The sequence below is a fragment of the Dipodomys merriami genome, unplaced genomic scaffold (assembly GCF_024711535.1).
Source record: "Dipodomys merriami isolate MVZ:Mamm:240054 unplaced genomic scaffold, mDipMer1.0.p SCAF_1194, whole genome shotgun sequence".
Taxonomy (NCBI): Eukaryota; Metazoa; Chordata; class Mammalia; order Rodentia; family Heteromyidae; genus Dipodomys; species Dipodomys merriami.
The window spans coordinates 147,366-166,825 of NW_027202487.1; the positions used below are offsets into that span (position 1 = coordinate 147,366).

General features: G+C 36.8%; 1 protein-coding gene across 1 annotated transcript in view; it reads left to right on the forward strand.

The window, feature by feature from the left end:
* Window positions 1-19,460, forward strand: part of LOC138822955 (anaphase-promoting complex subunit 4-like) — a 47,468-nt gene that overhangs the window by 16,741 nt on the left and 11,267 nt on the right. The window contains 15 exon segments of the mRNA XM_070015912.1: window positions 1,990-2,063; window positions 2,178-2,205; window positions 2,304-2,348; window positions 3,215-3,299; window positions 3,941-4,072; window positions 5,604-5,687; window positions 7,459-7,545; window positions 8,304-8,368; window positions 9,477-9,578; window positions 11,765-11,898; window positions 13,427-13,451; window positions 13,836-13,891; window positions 15,655-15,701; window positions 17,405-17,488; window positions 17,747-17,803. Coding sequence (XP_069872013.1) covers window positions 1,990-2,063; window positions 2,178-2,205; window positions 2,304-2,348; window positions 3,215-3,299; window positions 3,941-4,072; window positions 5,604-5,687; window positions 7,459-7,545; window positions 8,304-8,368; window positions 9,477-9,578; window positions 11,765-11,898; window positions 13,427-13,451; window positions 13,836-13,891; window positions 15,655-15,701; window positions 17,405-17,488; window positions 17,747-17,803 — 1,105 coding nt within the window.

A 19,460-nucleotide genomic window follows, 5' to 3' on the forward strand; every position in this document is an offset into this window, starting at 1 on the left:
ATAGACAAGTAAAGCTTGCAGTAAAGGTAGACTGAGGGGCTAGTGAATCTGGGTGATGTTGAATTTGGGGAAGGGAGGATTAAAAAATTTACTTTTCTGCAGGGAGCCTGTGGCTCACGCCTGTAATCCTAGCTATTCAAGAGGCTAAGATCAAAGCCAGCCTGAGCAGGAAAGTCCATGAGACTCTTATCTCCAATTCACTACCACAAAACCAGAATTGGCCCTGTGGCTCAAGTGGTAGAGCACTCACCTTGAGGTGAAGAGCTGAGGGACAGCACCCCGGCTAGAGTTCAAGGCCCAGAGTTCAAACCCCACTACCAACCACCCCCCCCTAAAAAAATAATTTTTTCCCTCACCTCCTCCTCACTGATTAAATTTTACTAACTTGATATCAAATAAATTTGTAAATCCTGAATGTTAACTGACAACTTGATGAAGGGCCTGAAAGAAATAGATAACAAGGTGGTAGCCTGGCATTTGAAATATACATGAATCCACAGTGATTAATCCGTTATCAGATAATCAGTGAATCTTCTAGAAAGTGAGAGAAGCAGACCATATTTGTACTTCCTATCCCAGCTCACTTACTTGCTAACTGTGTTCTCAATACTTGGTACTCATGGTTTAGAATTGTTTCCTGTTAAGTCTAGAAACTCAGGATAGCTACTTTGTGTAAAAGTGTGAAAAATACTTCTAAATTCCCATTCTTTCATTTGCTAGCTTATCTGTTTCCAGTCTTATCTGAAAATGACAAGGGGAAATAAACCTATTTATAAGCCAAGTGCAGTAGTACATGCCTATAAACCCACATGCTGTTATCCCAGCTACTGAGACTGTTGCAAAGTTTATGATATAGTCTCTTGTACCTGCTGTTTTGTCAGATGGCAAATGTATGTAAGCCATAGAACCAGTAATTAAATGATATATTAATTGCACTGTTCTGTAAAGTTACTTTTAGTAGCAAAATTTCTTAGATTTGAGTTAAAAAATCATATATTTTCAGTATCCCAATACTGAGTATATATGAAAGGTGGATTTTGTGTGTGTGTTTTTGTTTTTGTTTTTATCTGGCATAAGAGCTTGAACTCAGGGCCTAAGTGCTGTTCCTAAGCTTTCATGCTGAAGGCTAGTGCTCTATTACTTTGAGGCACAGCTCCACTTCCTGTTTTCTTGTGGTTAATGGGAGATAAGAGTCCCACAGACTTTCCTGCCGAGGCTGGCTTTGAACCATGGTCCTCAGATCTCAGCCTCTTGAGCAGCTAGGATTACAGGCACCTGGCCGAAGGTATTTTATGCTAAGAAAGCTGTTTTTGTTTTTGCTTTGGGTCTGGTTGTGGGGCCTGAACTCTGGGCCTGGGCACTGTCCCTCAGCTCTTCAGCTCAAGGCAAGTGCTCTACCACTCCAGCCACTGCGCCACTTCTGACCTTTTTTTTTCTGCTTATGTGGTGCTGAGGAAGCGAACACAGGGCCTCATGTATGCAAGGCAAGCGCTCTACCACTGAGCCACCTTCCCAGCCCAAGAAAACTGTTGAATAACAGTAGGTCCATTTGTTTTTACAAACAAAAGAAATTTCTGCTTTTATCATTTCTTATTTGTGATTATTAGACAGGTAAACTATCTGTGCCATATCTTTACTTTTTGTTGTTGTTGGTTGTGGGGCTTCAACTCTGGGCCTGGGCTCTGTTCCTGAGCTCTTTAGCTCAAGGATAGCCCTCTACCACTTGAGCCACAGCACCACTTCTCATTTTCTGGTGGTTTATTGGAGATAAGAGTCTCACTGAGTTTCCTGCCCCGGCTTGCTTTGAACGGTGACACTCATGTTTCAGCCTCCTGAGTAGCTAGGATTATAGGCATGAGCCATGAGCCAGGGTGTCTTGTATATCTTTACTTCTTAAAGTTATGGAATGAGTCTTTAAAAAATATATTTTTAATAGAAAGAGAAGTAACTTATTACTGTTTGTGTAATGCCTGTTTCCCTTCCTTTTAGTGTTCTAATATCGTTCTATAATGCTGAAGATGAGTCAAACATTCTCTTACCCAAGCTGCCCACATTACCAAAAAAGTAAGTATCAGAGTTGTATTTCTTTGGACTTAATCTTGCAGGTTAATCTGCTTTAAATATTGGTACATACTTCTCTCATGAGTATCATTTTACCTTTGTCTCTCCTTTCTCTCATTATAGCAGCACCTCAAAAATATTTAGGTAAAATATACTTTTTTGTTGTTTTCAAATAAAATAATGTTTTTTTTTAGTTGAAAGAACATGGTTGAAAGATGACTCAATTTATTTTTATATTGTAGTGAGGAGAATTCTGATGAAATTATTAAACGCTTGGGAGATGTCAGGTAAATCTAATTTAAATAAGTCACTTTTCATATTGGAGGAACATTTCCAAATTTTCAGGAGCAAATCTTTTGTTATGTTATCTCATTGTAGACACGCTGTGTCTTCAAATAATAGATGTCACCGTCTTGCTGTTTTTACTGTGTGCTCGTTCTTTGTTTCGTGTGTTAGCAGTAATGCAGTATACTTGTTTTTAATAAGTAAAAGGGGATAGTACTAGAATTTTTAAAATTTCAATTTTAATTATCCAAGTTCTTCATTGTGTCATATCCATAATAAAACTGTTTTGTTATTGGCTGTATGTGAATACAATTATTAGTATGTTATGTTACTATAAATGCTTAATGTTAGCTATAAGAAATATATATTGTTCTTTGGAAACAAAAGAAATGGCCTGCTGTGATTGAATATTGAGAGTTGCTGTGTTTGCTTAGTGTATCAGTTTTCCCCACAGAGGAATTTTAGCACTCAGATTAGATTAAAGCAGTAACAATTGATATTTTGGCTAAAAAAACCACAGTCATCTAAAAGAGAGAAGAGGAACCAGCAGGAGGGAGAAAGGAAAAAGAGATGGTGAGGGAAGGTGAATATATATGTATGACAATACCAGCATGAAGCCCTACAGAAACTTAGGAAGGAATAGATAGGGAGGAAGGATAGTTAAGAAAGAGTAATATAGATTAGGAGTAAATTTGATCAAAGTGTATTATATTCATGTTGTAAATATCACAGTGTAACACTTTTGTACTATAAGTTCATGCTAATTATTTTTTAAAGATAGTGTAGAAATAAAATCCACAAATATAAAAAACACCCACAATCATCTGTGTTGTTCACTGGTTCTCTGCTTGTTACATTTTTTTATTAGATTAAATATTCTTGTCCTTGGAGGAAGCTCTGGATTTATTGAGCTTTATGCTTATGGGATGTTCAAAATTGCTCGAGTCACAGGAGTGAGTTTTTCTTTTAGGTTTCCTGTATTATTTCTCTTAAAATATAGTGGCTAGTTTACTTATGGAATAAGAATAACATAGTAAGTTTTATTTTTATTTTTTCAGTTTCAATTTGTTTTTAAATAATTAGAGGATTTTTTAAGCTAAAATAATGATATTACTATAGAGATGAGAAACTTTTGGTGGAATTACTCATGCTTTTTCCTTTAATGAAAAGATTGATCTGATCCACTTGACTGTGATTTAACTGGAGCCTAATGAAAGCTATCGGAAGCCACTCTTTGTTGAGTACTGAGTCTCCTACTACTGCTAAATCAGTCTTCTCCAGAGCCTTTTTCATCTCGCTCTCACAATTCCCCAAGGTGTAGAAAATATCATAGCCTTCAGGGAATTTGTTCATCAACCTTTGATGTGCAACTGTTGATGGGATTGGGATCAGAAGTTTTAATGTTTATAGGTCTTTGTGACTAGGAGGAGCCCTTTACCTGCTTTACCTACCTTTACCTGCTACATGAGTATAGCTGAAACCAGAAGTGTGTGTCACAGCTTTCTAAAGTTGTGTATAAATTGTTGCTTCCAGTATTACAAAGTGCACCCTAGCAGTGATACCACATGTATGAGGGTGTGTGATTATTTTGCAGATTGCTGGCACTTGTCTTGCATTGTGTCTATCAAGTGATTTGAAATCATTATCAGTGGTCGCAGAGGTTTCCACTGGTGATGCTTCAAAGGTTTCATACTTTCAGCTATGTAATTGTAGAGATTAAGAATATGTTTTAGTTTTTCAGTTGTTTTTTAGGGTGGTTGGTGCTGAGAGTTGACAGGACGTACGAGCATGCTGTCCACCACTGAGCTGGGTCCCCACCTCTGTGGGTTTGTATCTATATCTCACTGTATTCTAATGGGCAGCAAAATAAAACATCTCCGTGGAGTTTCTAAATTGTACATATTGAATGCTGTTGTAGTACTATTATTTTCCACATAAAAACAATGTTTTGATGATCTACAAATTGGTTCCTATAACAGAATTACTTGGTTTTGAGCATTTTCTTGGGACTCAGTTATTAGTAATAATAAGGGCTGATATTCATCATTTATTATATGCCAAACCCTTAGTGCCTTAAACACAACAACATATGGATAGGCACTGTTATTATACCTGAAGAAAGTACTGGACACATACAAAAGCTCATAATTGGAAAGTGATACTAGGCAGTCTGCATTCAGGTTCTGTGCCTTTTTTCTCCTTCTAATGAGAGGAAGGCTTGCTTTGTAATCCAGACTGGCCTAGAACTTCAGGTTCTCCTGCTTTAGCCTCCCAAGTGTTGGGATTACAGGTGTGCACCATTAGGCTCTAAACATGCTTTTTGTGTAAAACATTTAAGTATTGGTGAGGGCTCTTTTATTGTGTGTAGCATACATAATAAGATTAGGAAACTGTTTGGGCTCCTGTTATTTAGATTGTACCTTTGCTTTGCCAAGAAAACTTCCCCAGTGTTTCCTCTGAAAATCCTATATGTTTATCCTAAGTATGTGTGAATTTTCAAACAAAGTAGAACAAAAGGATAGAAGATGTGAGGACTGCTTAGTGTCTTCAATAGCATGCTGTTCAGTGTTCCAGAGCACCCTAGACATAGAATTCACAACAATGGTAGTACACATTTGTGTCTTAAGGCTGAGCAACTGTGATCACCAGGCTGTATTTGTGCTATAATAGAGCAGCTCTTTTTTTTCTGTGAAATTTGTAAAAGTTTTTTTTTTTGTTTTTTTTGTTTTTTTTTTTTTTGTCCTGGGGCTTGAACTCAGGGCTTGGGCACTGTCCCTGAGCTTCTTTTGCTCAAGGCTGACATTCTACTACTTGAGCTACAGTGCCATTTTTGGCTTTTTCTGTTTATGTGGTACTGAGGAATCAAATCTAGGGCTTCATGCATGCTAAGCAAGCACTCTACAACTAAGCAACATTCCCAGCTAGTAATAGATTTTTTTTTAATGACAACTTCTGTGCGATACAACTGGTAAGGGATATTTTCTTTGTTTTTACCAGTAGTATTTTAATGCCTTTTGATGCCTTCCCTTGGTTCTGATGCCTCCAACTTGGTTATGTTTCAAAGGGGACAGAATTATGATTTGGTCTTCCTGATACTTAGTTACATCTTTGCTCCTCTTTAAGTTAGAGGATGCACACGTGTGCGCATGCACATGTGTGTGTATGTGTGTGTGTGTGTGTGTGTGTTTTACAGGAACAATTTATCTTTAAAAAAGTAAATACATCTGATTATGACTCAATTTATTCTTGTTTTTCAGCTTGAAACCAATCTGCTCTACTCCTTCTTACATGAAGTAACTCAGATGGCCAGGAAGTTTATTCACATTTCAGCTCTGTTGCAGGTATTTATTCATCACTTGCTTTCTAGTAGTATCTACTGTAACATTTGTAATTTTATTTTTTAAAACTGACGTCAGTTGGATGTCTATTCTGCTAATCTTACAATATTTATTAAAGCCAGAAAAAGTAATTTAATTAATCTACTCATCCAATCCTATCACCTCCAAATGAAAGGGAAAAAATAGTCAATCTTTTAAATGTTCCTGTTAATGTTACTTATACTTTATTGCAAATAAAATAGTCTTTTTATGATTTTAGGTTTTGATCATAACAAAGATACCCCAAATTAGTAGATAATTTTGTAGGTTAGCAGTTTGGACTAAACTCAGCCAGAAAGTTGTGGTGATCTGTACCTGGTATGGCTCATATCACCCAGCTTGATCATGCAAGCTGATATGTGTCCCTGGCTGAAGTGGCTTTGCCTCTGCCCTGCATCCCTCATCTTCTAGCCAGCTAGTCCTGTGCTGTTTCTAGGGTAGTGGCAGCAAAGGTTTCAAGAGTACACATTGAGGGATGGGAATGTGTCTCAGTGGTAGAATGCTTGCCTCACATGCATGAAACCCTGGGTTCGATTCCTCAGTACCATGTACACAAAAAAGGCTAGAACTGGAGCAGTGGCTTAAGTGGCAGAGTGATAGTCTTGAACAAAAGAAGCTCAGGGACAGTTGCCCAGGCCAAGTTCAAGCTCAGGACTAGCAAAAAATTAAATAAATAAGAGTGTAAGTTGAACTGTGGTTGGTGGGACACTTCTATAATCCAGCAATTGGGAGGCTCAGGCAAGAGTATTATAATATCAACTTGAGTTATATAGCAAGCTTGGGCTATATAACAAGATCCTGTCTCCCTCTCCGTCCCCTCAAAAAAAAGTGCAAGTCAAGATGTATAAACAACTTGAAAGCCCTGGCCTCAGCAGTGTTTTTTCTGCTATGTTCAGTTAGAGCAAGTTATAGGGCAGCCAGGTGCAAGGTGAGGAGAATAAGTCAGGATAGAAGAACTGTAAAGAATTCAGGCCATTTTTTTCATTATTGTTCTACCACAGCCATTAATTTACTTGATGGCAAATGTAACTAGGTGTCGAAATCTTTTAAGGGTCCTCTGACAGTTTAATAGTTGAACAAATTAACATTTTGACAGTGTAATAAAACACAGCTTAAATAATAAAATGTAAAAGATGTTTGTTTTACTAGGTATAGAAATGTTCTTTTGAAATGAAGGAAGGGGTAACACTGTGCAAAAAAGAAATGTACTCATTACCTTTCTTATGTAACTGTAACCCCTCTGTATATTACCTTTACAATAAAATTTAAGTATAAAAAAAGTTCCTTTCTAAAGTTCTAAGAATCATTGATTCTTTGGTAAAAATAGTTGTTACCAAACAGTTAGACCCTGGTGGCTTACACCTGTAATCCTAGCTACTTAAGAGGCTCAGATCTTAGGATCATGGTTCAAGGCCAGCCCAGGCAGTAAAGTCTATGAGACTTTTAGCTCCATTTAACCACCAGAAAATAGGAGGTAGCACTGTGGTTCAAGGTGGTAAGGAGCTAGCCTTGAGCAAAAGAGCTCAGGGACAGTCCCCAGACCACAAGTTCAAGCCCCACAATTGGAAAAAAAAAAAAAAGAAGTTACCAAAGGTTAGCTATGGTCTTCTCTTTTCCTTTGGCTTAACTAAGTTAATTAGGGTGGTTGAAAGTAAGTTCTGGATTTTTTGTGACCTTAAATAGCACATATTAGGTAGAATGTGGGTTTAAAATATTTTTTTCTTTTTGCTAATAGTATATAAATTTGTCACTGACATGTATGTGTGAAGTATGGGAAGAAATACTGATGCAGATGGATTCTCGTCTCACTAAGTTTGTGCAGGTAATGTAACTGATATTTCCTGTGGAAAGAGTTTAAAAGTCTATTTGCTTTATATGCTATATGAGAAAGGTCAGTTTAATTTATGAAATATTAAGACCATAATTTCTTCAGACAGCTTGGCCTAATGACTATTTTCACAGAAAATATTTGCAAAAAGGAGTCTATATTAGGTTTTGTTACTATAACAAAGTACCTGAACTTGGGTAATGTATACAGAAAAGAGGTTTATGTATCTTCCAGTTTTGTAGACTAGAAGTCCCAGATTGTGTGGCTCTGTTATTTTCTTCCTCTGGGAGATGGCATCTTGGCAGAGGGATCACTTTGTGACGCAGGAACCAGAAAGTGGAGAAGGGTGGTCTTGCTCTTTTAGAATAACTCACTCTGCAGGATCTAACCAGGTTCCTATGAGAACTACATTTTCTTCACATAGCAGCACCCTCAGTGACCTAACCACCTCCCAGTATGCCTTACCTCTTAAAGATTCCACTACCTCAGCAGCATCATAATACATGAACCGTTGGGGGACAAACCATATCAGATCCATAGCTGACTCTTCCACCATTGGAACAACTTAATGCAGTGGGTGTGCTTTGGGAATGAGGAAGCTATTGAAACAGCTGACTGGTTGTCTCCAGTCACTGAACCTCAGATATTTCCTGTATATAAGGGCTTGAGAGAAGACAGAGGAAAGAACAGTGAGTAGATGTACTTTATAAGCTGCAAAACATGTACCACATATTTCTTTTTATTTTATCTAGGAAAAGAACATAACCACATCAGTACAGGATGAATTTATGCACTTGCTGTTGTGGGGGAAGGCAAGGTAATAAACTCTTCCTTTTCCTCCCTTCTCCCCCGATTGGTTGTAGGGCTTGAACTCAGGGCCTATGTGCTGTCCTTAAGATCTTTTCGCTCTACCACTTTGAGCCACATCCCTGCTTCCAGTTTTTTGAGTGGTTAACTGGAAATAAGACTCTCACAGAGACTTCTCTGTTTGGGCTGTCTTTTTTTTTCTGTACTGGAGCCTGAACTCTGGGCCTAGGCTCTGTCCCTGAGCTCTTCAGCTCAAGGCTAGCACTCTACCACTTGAGCCACAGCGACACTTCAGGCCTTTTCTGCTTATGTAATGCTGAGGAATCCAACCCAGGGCCTCATGCATGCAAGGCAAGCACTCTACCACTGAGCCCAGCCCTGTCTGGGCTGTCTTTGAATCACAATCCTTAGATATCAACCTCCTGAGTAGCTAGGATTATAGGCATGAGCCACTGATGCCCTGTTTCACCTCTCTCTCCCCTTTTTAAATCAATTGATTTTAAAAGTAAATAAAAATGAATAATTCATTTGTCCAAATGAAATAGAAAATTCTGGTATAAAAAGAGTATTAGGAGTATAGATCTCCAGGTTTTTTGATACACCCTTTTGGGTTAATGTGATCATTTTGTACAGAAATTTTAGTTTTTATGTTGCCAAACTAAACTTTTTCTTTTTGGTATCTTAGAACTTTCCCCATCTTAAGCGCATGAAAAGGTTAATCTGTATTTACTTCTGGAATTATTTTTTATGGTTTTCATTTATTCCCTCCCGTGTTTCAGATGTGATTTCCATGGTGCTTTGTGGAAACCTCTGCCATCCTTTTCCTAAATGCTTACATTGGTACAATATGGCTTAGTGAGCATTGCCCTTTGCCTTACTAAGCCAAGTCCTTTTTAATATGCAGTGTATCCTCATGTGTACTTAAGTGTGTTAGGGTTATTTTTTTGTTTCTTTTTGTATACAAAAGAAAGTTGTATTTTTTTAAGAAAGTTTTATTTTTGTTGGGAGTAGTTTTACTTTGTTCCAAAATCTTGTTTTTTTCTTTGAAATCTATGATTTTAAGCAATGTGTACAGATTTTAGATGGAGAAATGACTAAAACATCCTTTTACATTGTAGTGCTGAACTTCAGCCCCTTTTGGTGAACCAGCTAACTGTAAAGGTGCTGTTAAAGTCATCATATTCCAGTATTCAGAAGTTGGTTATAAGTCATTTGCAGAGGTATAAAGATGATGGACATTGCTTTGGTCTTTCTGAAAATTTACCTTTATTGTCTGGCATTTTCTTCTGGAATCTTTCCTAGCTGAATTTTTTTTTTTTTTGTCAGTCATGGGGCTTGAACTTTGGGCCTGGGCACTGTCCCTCAGCTCTTCAGCTCAAGGAGAGTTTTCTACCACTTGAGCTACAGTGCCACTACCCTGAAAATTTTTTAATAATAATTTTTAGTGAGATTAAGTGATTATATAAATGTCACAAATTTCATAGTACTGTAGGATAGTGATATTTTGTTAAAATCACAAACACATTTTAACCTTTGCAAGGCAAATTGTCATTATCTTGGTCTATAAAGTTTGTGAATTCTATGAGCTTTGACAATATTTCTTCTGCTTTGGGTGATAAATATATTTCTTTCCTTTTGCTTAGTGTTAGCTGTTCCCTCTTTCCCTCTCATCCCTCCCTCCCTTGAGTTCTTTAGTTCATTTTCATCAATGCCCAGTGTAGCTGATGGGTTCCTCTGTTGTATTTTTTCACCTGTTTCCCTCTGATTCCATGCCCTCCTCCTAGCTTCCCTTAGATGTGTGCACATATATACCCCATATGAGGTCAAGAACATGGAGTCATTTAGAAATTATATGGCAGATTAAGTAGATGTCCTTTGTTTCTTGAGTCCTGTTTACTTTGTCGTATTTCCTTGCGTTTTGGATTTTAACATCCTCATATCAGGAAGAACATGTGCTATTTGTCTTTCTGCTCTTGTCTTACCTCACTCACACTGATTCATTTTAGTTCCATCCATTTCTCTGCATCTGGGTTGTTTCTATATCTTGGCTATTGATTGTGAATAGTGCCTAGCTGAAATTTTTGCATTGGCATTTGAAGGGGAATCTTGGCACACTCAAGGGTAAAGATTATTTCTGCTTCATGAAATAATTTTTCACTATCTTTTCACCAAGCAAGTCTCCCATCTGGATCCCCCCACTATACTATAAGGTATATTTTGAAATAGGGCATATATTCCTTTTTTTGTTCCACAGAGAAAATTGAGTATGTTGTATATTTTATCTTGTAAAACATATTGTGTATTTTTCATTCAACACCCTAGAATTTTGTTCTGAGTCTCATTTTACCAGGATGAAACTGAATTAGTTATATGGATGGCCCAAAGATAGTACATGGCAGAGCCACAATTCCTTTTAGTGTTCCAGGTCTCGTGTTGTTCCTATCCGTAGCTGCTTGAGTGACAGTTTTACAAGCGGATGCTGAATGTTCAGTTTAAATTTGTATACAGCCCGTTATGTAATGCCTTCTGCACTGGTCTTTCTATACTTTGTTCCACAAATGTCTGGTCTTTTTACTCTTCTTTTTCCTTTTCTTGCAATGCTCTGGGTCAAAACCAGGGTCTTGTATATGCTGGGCAAGGATTCTACTAGTGAGCTATATCCTCATCCCTGTAGAATGTGTATTCCTCAGTAAATCCAATAGAATACCTCTCACAGATGCTCCTGTTCCCTTCTTTTTGATCAGTCCCCATATTTTTTCACCAGTCCCCATATTAACTCATATTACACTTATACCCTTGTCCTATGCATTCCCCTCAAGGTATTTATGGCCATTGGGAAGATTACACTGTATGATTGTGTGGTTGAGACCTGTCTCCCCTGTTATGCTGTAATTTCTGTGGTCACAAGGACCTGATTCTTGTCAGCTTTCTGTCCCTAGCATCTAGCACAATGTCTGACACAAAGTTGGATCTCAAAAACTATTTGTTTAGTATCGGATAGATATGGGTGAACAAGATTGCCTACTGGCTCTCTTTAAAGTGCCAAGATTGGGGCTAAGGGGTAGCTTAGTGGTTGAGCACTTGCTAGCTTATGCAAGGCCCTAGCTTCATCCCTAGCATTGCGCCTCCCCTCAGATAGTGCCAGGACTGTGAAACACAATTTGTTCATATAAAATTTAATCGTATTGTCATGTATATTCATTTCAGTAGATGATAGCCAGATGATTGTGCTTATGTTTATAGAACTAGAGATACAATTTTTTTAATGGCAAGAAAATTAAATAGTTACCTTAAATTTTTATTTCTGAAAAATTGGAACTGTCTACCACTGCCTACCACCCTGACTAAGTAATGATACTATGTCTCCTGTGACTAAGTAATGATACTATGTCTCCTGTTGTGCTAGTGGCTCAGAGTCTTTATTGTATTATTTGAGTGAACTGAAAGGAATGGCTTCATGGAAGCAAAAATACAAACCCCTTGGACTGGATGCTATGGGAATTGAAGGTAGTGATTTAATTTCTCAACAGAATATATTAGGTATAGTTTACTTATTTAACAAGGACTATTTCTTTATATTTTTTATTTCCTTTTAGATGCTATTGATTGTGAATATTTACATTTGAAATTAATAAGAACCTTACACACATACCTGTAATCCCAGTGCTTTGTATGCTAAGGCAAAAGGATTGTAAGTTTATTTAATCATACAAAGAGTTTCAAGTCTATGAAATTTAACTTTGATTCAGTTTTTAATCTATTTATATTTGGCTAGTATGTCCAGTACAGTAAGATACAGTTTAGGAATACATTTTACTTTCTCTTTCTGTTGAGCTGTTTTTCTTTTCTTTTCTTTCTTTCTTTTTTTTTTTGGTGCCAGTCTCAGAACTTAAACTCAATTCCTGAGTGCTGTCCCTGAGCTTTTTTTCTCAAGGCTAGCATTCTACCATTTGCTCCATTTCTGGCTTTTGGTGATTAGTTGGAGTTTATGAATCTCCTGGATTTTCCTGTGTGGGCTGTCTTTGAACTGCAGGCCTCAGATCTCAGCCACCTGAGTGTCTAGGATGAGGCGTGAACCGCCACAGCACCAAGCTTCTCAGACTCTCTTGTCATTCCTGGCTGTTGGCTCTTTGAGCTTTCTGCACTTGGCTTCTCCTGGAGAACTTTGTCACTCACCAGTATTCAGTACTTCTGAAACTAGTTTTAAGTTGTTCTTTACTCTTTATTTTTCTAAGTTTATAATACATATGCTTCCTCCTGTTCACTGTCATTATGATTGGGCTCTAGAAAGTGAAAACCCCAGCACTTGCTCAGAAGACAAAGTGAGAGGAGAAATGACATTGCTTTTCCTGTGTTTTGGAATATTTTTGGAATTTACATTTGCTGAGAGCAAATATGATATACTAAGTTTTCTAGGATTACCTCTCACGATGAATAGAAAGTATTTAACTTCTTGATCCTCTTAAGTAGAAAAAATGTCACTACGAAGGGTTACAGATGGAGGAACAGAGCAGTGGGGGAGGGCTTTAGTGTGGTCTGGTTGTGTTAGGTAGGGGTGAAGGTATTAGTTAGGTAGAACACAGAAAACTTTGTTTTTCACTGGTGCTGCAAGAGAATGTTAGTTACCTTACTTGATAACATAGGAGTGCTGCAATCTTTGATTTCCTAGTAGGGTGATTGATACTGATCCACCTCTCAGTGATATTATGAAACATAAAAAAAAATACTTGTACTGTTGGGAATGTAGCTCACTGGCACACTGTTGTCTAGTATGCACAGGCTCCCGGTTCAGGTCTTAGGACCTCAAGGAAAATCAGTACAGGTATTATTTGCTTACTGTAATTATCACATAGAAGTAAACTTAAAGAGTTTATAAAAATTGAACTCATCTCTGTATTCAGAAAGTTCACCAAAATGAAAATGAGTTTGATTTATAATACTTAACGTTTTTTCATTTGTGTCAAATCCAAGAGAGTTCAATTTTTGAGACCTCATTTATTTGTTGGACTAAAAGATTAGTTTCATAAAATGATGTCCAGTGGTATCAGACATTGTGACATAACATAAGTTTATAGTAGTAACTTCCTCTTGGAGTCAGTTTTTTTTTTTTTTTTTTACTGATTAGTAATTTTTTAACAAAAAATGTGGGAAAATTTTTTCCTCACTTACTTGCAGAGTTAGGAAAAGAATTCATATGTCACAGAATGCTGGGAAAGATTCAGTTTTTTGGAAACACAGTTACAACCAGATAGTATCATTTATTTGCTTAATTTTTGAAAGAATCGAGATGTGTTTTGTTTTTGATTGCCTTAATTTTAGGAATGTAATAATGTTTGGCTTGTAAAATCTGCTCTTCTAAGGGCTTAAATCCTGACAAGACAAAGAAGAACAGTAAGGTTTATTTTACTCTGTGACAGTTGAACAGTACTACATGAACTGCACATGACTTTTTTTTTCTGATTTGTTTATCTTTTCAGAGTTATAGACATTAGTATAAAGAATTTCAAGGCATTTTTCCAGTGGCTTTCTGTGGGTAAGTTAACTTTAACATTGTTGTTTTAACACTTTTGAAAACTGTGGAAATACATCTTAGATTTGAATTAGTCTGTTAAAATTTCAAATACTTATAAAATAGTATAATGAGCCTCCTTGTTTCCTTCTTTCACCCAGCTTCAACTGTTGTCCATCTATGGCAGTCCTATTTCACCTACTCCATGATTCCCCCATAGAAGTATTAAAGCTAATTTGTAACACCTGTGCCCCTTACACTCACTAGTACAGTGATCCCTTACCTATCTTGGGAGTTAAGTTCCAGACAACCCCGTGATAAGTGAAAATCCCATGCTCTATTGTGGTTCATTTATTGCTCTGGAAAGTAACTACCTGATAGGTGAGGGATCACTATTTCTGGTTTGTTTCGTTTTGTTTTTTAACCCTGGGATGCAATGAAGCTACAATACAGCGAGGGACAACTGCATTTCCTTAGGTTAAAATTTAATGTTTGAGCCCTTGCTATATATTGGGCACGGGTATAAGATTTTCAAAAAGCCCTTCAGTAGCTTGTGTTACATTTTACACTCTGTTCTTCAGTCTCTAGAGCTGTGTGGTCCATGGTGGTAACCACTAACTAGCCTGTGGCTGTTGAATTGATGGAAATCATCTAAAATTACACATTTAGTTATGTAGTCAGGCTAGCCTCTTTGAAGTTCCTAGGACTCACAGATGATCACTGACAGCACAGAACTGGGATCTTGCTATTACATTTTCATGGGCAGTGGTGCCCTTGCTAAGTGGTACACAGACTTCTTTAGGACTTTCTTTGTAATGCCACTACGTCTTTGCCATTGGGTAGGCAGTTTAATTAACAAATACCTGTTGACTTCACATGAGATGGTTTGATCACCACTCTGAGGTACTTGCATTTTTTTAGGCCCATTTATACTGCTATTTTTGTGAAGTATATTCTTTAAATAATGAAACAAACATTTCTCTCCAACATATGCAACATTTAGTTTTATGTCTCATATTTGTTAAAATTTAGAGTGAAATACAAGATAAATTCCTTTTGATATGCTAATACTGCAAAGTGTCCAAATGTTCAGTTCTAATATTACAAAAGCAGACTTTATGCTTATCACTCTACTATAGTTACTTTTGTTTAAAACCTGAATGTGATCTTAAGTTACTTGAATTCTTGGTTGGATATTTTTGTTTGTTTCCTTTTTTTAAACTATATGATTGATAGTTGGAATAGGGAACTGGAGTTTTTTCAGGCTAGCTTGTTGCAGATCTGAGTTTTAATTAGAATAAATTGCAATATTAAAAGTAGGACTTTAGAAATCCTTTCTCTGATGGGATTAGTGGTTTAGTTTTACTTATAATTATTGCGTGCTCTAACTAAGCATCAGCAGTAGAAGAGCAGTGAGTAACGGCTCAGTTCTTATCTCCAGAATGTGACACTGTTGTCACCCTGGCTTTGTCACTGACACAAGGTTATAACTTTGTTGTCTTTTTTTTTGTAAAATGTAATTTCCATGAAGGCATTTTTACTGCTCTGTCCCCAGCAGCATAATCAATAAGGTTTTGTTTGGGGTGAGGACCAACAATCCTGAATATATTTTAGATCCTGATTAAGTCAGATTTTAGTTCATACTAAATTGTTCAAAGAGAAAGTTTTTTGTAGTAAAAAGAAACTGTTCAAATGGAAAATTTAGTTCAGTAAACCTCATTTGGTCTTTGAGGTATATCTGTAATAAAAATTACATTTCAAGATAATTTTTAACTTTGTATTTCCAGCCATGTTGAGAATGACCGAAGACCATGTGCTTCCTGAGCTGAATAAGGTATGCACAGAAGTACTTATGGCCAGCCCTGTGTGTCAGCAGGTTCCATCTCAGTAGATTCAACCAACCACCAATGAAAAATATTCTGAAAATAATGCATCTGTTCCAAACATATGTACTTGTTTTTCTCTTTACTATTCCTTACACAATACAACAATAGTTATTTACATCGTATTAGGTGTTACAAGCACTCTAAATGGGATTTAAAGTGTACAGGAGGATGTGTTTTCTTATATAAAGATCTTGAGCACCTGAGGATTGTGTTATCTGTGGGGGTCTTAGAACCAATCTCTCAGATAACAGGGGACACCTGTGTAATTTCCTTACCTATTGTCCTGATTGAGCTCAGCCTTGCTCATGGTTTTGGTACTCTTACAGAGTTAGATAACAGGACGTTGGTCTTGTTATCTAAATAAATTTGAGTGGTTGCATAATATTTTCATCTCGCGGAATACTGTTACGGATATTTGAATTTACAATTTTCATGTTTGAATGAGGTTGTATAATTCTTACAACATAGCATCCTTATACTCTTTAACTGCCTTAAGTCTTTTTATTATTGTGAAAATATTGTACAGAGGGGGTTACAATTACATGGGCAAGATAATGAGTACACTTCTTATCAAGCATTGTAGCCTCCTCCTTTGTTTCCCCTTCCCATCCCCGCTCCCCCACTTAACCCTCCTCCCCCCCCCACCAAAGTTGTAAAGTTCGTTTTCGACATATGACTTGTACATCTCATTTTTTTTAGTCCAGTCGTGGGGCCTGAACTCTGGGCCTGGGCGCTGTCACTCAGCTCTTCAGCTCACGGCTAGCGCTCTACCACTTGAGCCACAGCGCCACTTCCAGCTTTTTTTTTTGCTTATGTGGTGCTGAGGAATCGAACCCAGGGCCTCATGCATGCAAGGCAAGCGCTCTACCACTGAGCCACTTTCCCAGCCCTTGTACATCTCATTGTAGCAATGGGTCCACCTGTATCCCTACTTAAATGATTTGTTTTTTTCCCTTCCCCTCCACAAATTATAACAACATCAAATACAGTGATAGCAGGGGTTATTCCGTGGGGGGGGGGGACATACAAATGAACAAAGAAATAATCTTATAAATGTGATAGGAACAATCGCATGAAAGAAAAAAAAAACATTTGAATACATATCTTAGGGTTCATTTCCCTAACATCAACTTATCTGACCTTTTTGGCTTGACTCAGACATATACTAAGTATTGAAAACAAGGGAAACCATGGGACCTATGTTTCTTTGGGCCTGGCTTCCTTCACTTAATATAATTTTTTCCAAACCTTTCCATTTCCTAACAAATGGGGAAATGTCATTCTTTCTGATGGAGGCATAGAATTCCATTGTGTATATATACCACATTTTCTTGATCCACTCCATCTACTAAGGGGCATTTGGGTTGGTTCTATATCTTATGCCTTAAGTCTTAAATGCATTTTTATTTTCCTTGAAATATAAGTACTTAAATGTTGTACCTAAGTTGAAGCCTGGAAATGAGCAGTTTCTTTCTGTGAGGATGTGGAAAGAAGCATTCCCTGAAAGCGAGCTTAGAGAACAGCCAGCCTCCTCCTTGCTCTCCACAGCCCACTCACCTGCACCCAGGCCCAAACTGTGGATTCAGGCAAATTATTGGGAAGCTTTCTTTTTACCGTGATTTGTTTTCTTTTTGCCCCTTTTTGTTAATAGATAACTCAGAAAGATATCACATTTGTTACTGAATTTCTTACTGAACATTTCAATGAGGAAAGAAATAGCTATTTTTACAATTAAGTCACTTTGAAAATAATCACAGCAAAGATGGTTCATGGTTAAAAAGTAATGAGCAATTACTTTTATAAAAAGACTAATTTTAAAAAGACTAAACATAAAGTCTATAAGTAGACTTCTGTCTGTATGTATCTTACAATCTGCAAAAAACTAAATGCAATGGATAGCTGTTTTATAAAATACATATTGAGTTTGTTAATTTTAAGATTATTTTCTTAATATTTTGAGCTTTTAGAAATAAACTATGTTTGTTCTTTCTAGGCTCCAGACTTTTCTAATCGAAAAAGAAAATACTTTAATGTTGAAAAAGTTGGTCAGGTATGGGCTTTCTATTGAACTTGGTTTGATTTTTAAGAACGAATTTTAAGACTTTGTACTGTTAATTCATATTATCTAAATTTTATGGAAAATAATACAATGCCAGTATAACTGGCATTGTTGTTTATTTTCTCAGCTGTCTTTGATGTACAGCTTAATAGAAGACAGCTAATTTTAATGTCTACCTATGTGTTTATTCTGTTTTAATATGCTAATTTGCTTAATGTATATAAGGAAAATCTAACTTCAAGCAGGTGTGTGTCCTTGGAAAGGAGAAAGTACTGAACTAGTTTTGTCCTTTAACTGAGGATATTCTTTAATATTATACAAAATCCTTCCAAGTGTTGGTCTCTTGGAAGTTTTTAATGTGGAATCTAAAATTGTGTTTAGTAGACACTTCATACTCAGTTTCATTAAAAATCTCTCCATCTTCCTTGCACTTTGAAAGGCACTTTTACTCATGCTTGTTTTCATAGCATCATAACTTGGTCTTTTTAGAAATATTGGTTCTGTGGCTTTTACAGATCTTTTTAAGTACTGACGCCTTCCATTATACATTATAAATATGTGACTTCAGTCTACTCTAATCAGTCTTTAGTTACTGTGAAGCTGTCAGGCACTCAGTAACAGATGCAGGTGCCAACATTTTGAGTTTTGCTTAAAAGTTGCTTTTTTTTTTTGAGACAGGGTCTTGCTCTATAGGCCTTAAACTTGTGATATTCCTGCCTCATCCTCTTCTAAGTGCTGGAATTACAGGCCTTTAGAACCAAGTTTAGCTGAAATGTTATTTGCAATAAATATTTTAGGTTGTTTTGTTCAAAGTCACTTTATTTTCAAAAAAATACCTGCCAAAAGTAAGAGTTTGAGGGGGTAGAGGGATGGATGAGTATGCATGTTCAAAGGGGTAACATTGACCAAGACATATTTGTCCATAAGCTGAACCATGGCAACTCCTTGTACATCTATTTAATAAAATAAATAAAAATTTTAAAATTAAAAAATACCTCACAAACATCTAAGTATGAAGAACCAGTTTGTCCCCTAGTCTTTTGTTTCTAAGTAAAAATGGAATGTCATTTTTAAAATATTTATTTATTTATTATTGTGAAAATACTGTACAGAGGGGTTACAATTACATGGGCAAGATAATGAGTACGTTTCTTATCAAGCATTGTAGCCTCCTCCTTAGTTTCCCCTTCCCATCCCTTCCCATCCTCCCCCTTGGAATGTCATTTTTTATAAAATGTCTGCCTTTACAACTGAAACAAGACAGTTTCAGTTTTTCTTCAAGACAACTTTGCATGCTTTGATGTGTTGTAAAATCACCCGTGTGCCTCCTAACTCTGACTCAAAAAACGTTAAAAGATCTGCCATCAAGACTTGAGAATTAACAATTTAATAGTTCTATCAGGATAAATGAAACTGAATATGTGACAAAGAACACAAGAATTTGGTCTACTAGGTGAGGGGTGCAGGTACTGGCTGTTCTTTCTTCCACACCTTCAGTGCAAATGTTGACACCGTGAAAGGGCAAGTGACACCTTGGCACTAAAGCTGGCATTAACCTTGTAGTCAATGGAAGCATGCTGAGCACTCTCAGGGATGGGGCTACACTGTGAGAACTGCCCTTGTGGAGCATACTGTCAGTTGGTACTTG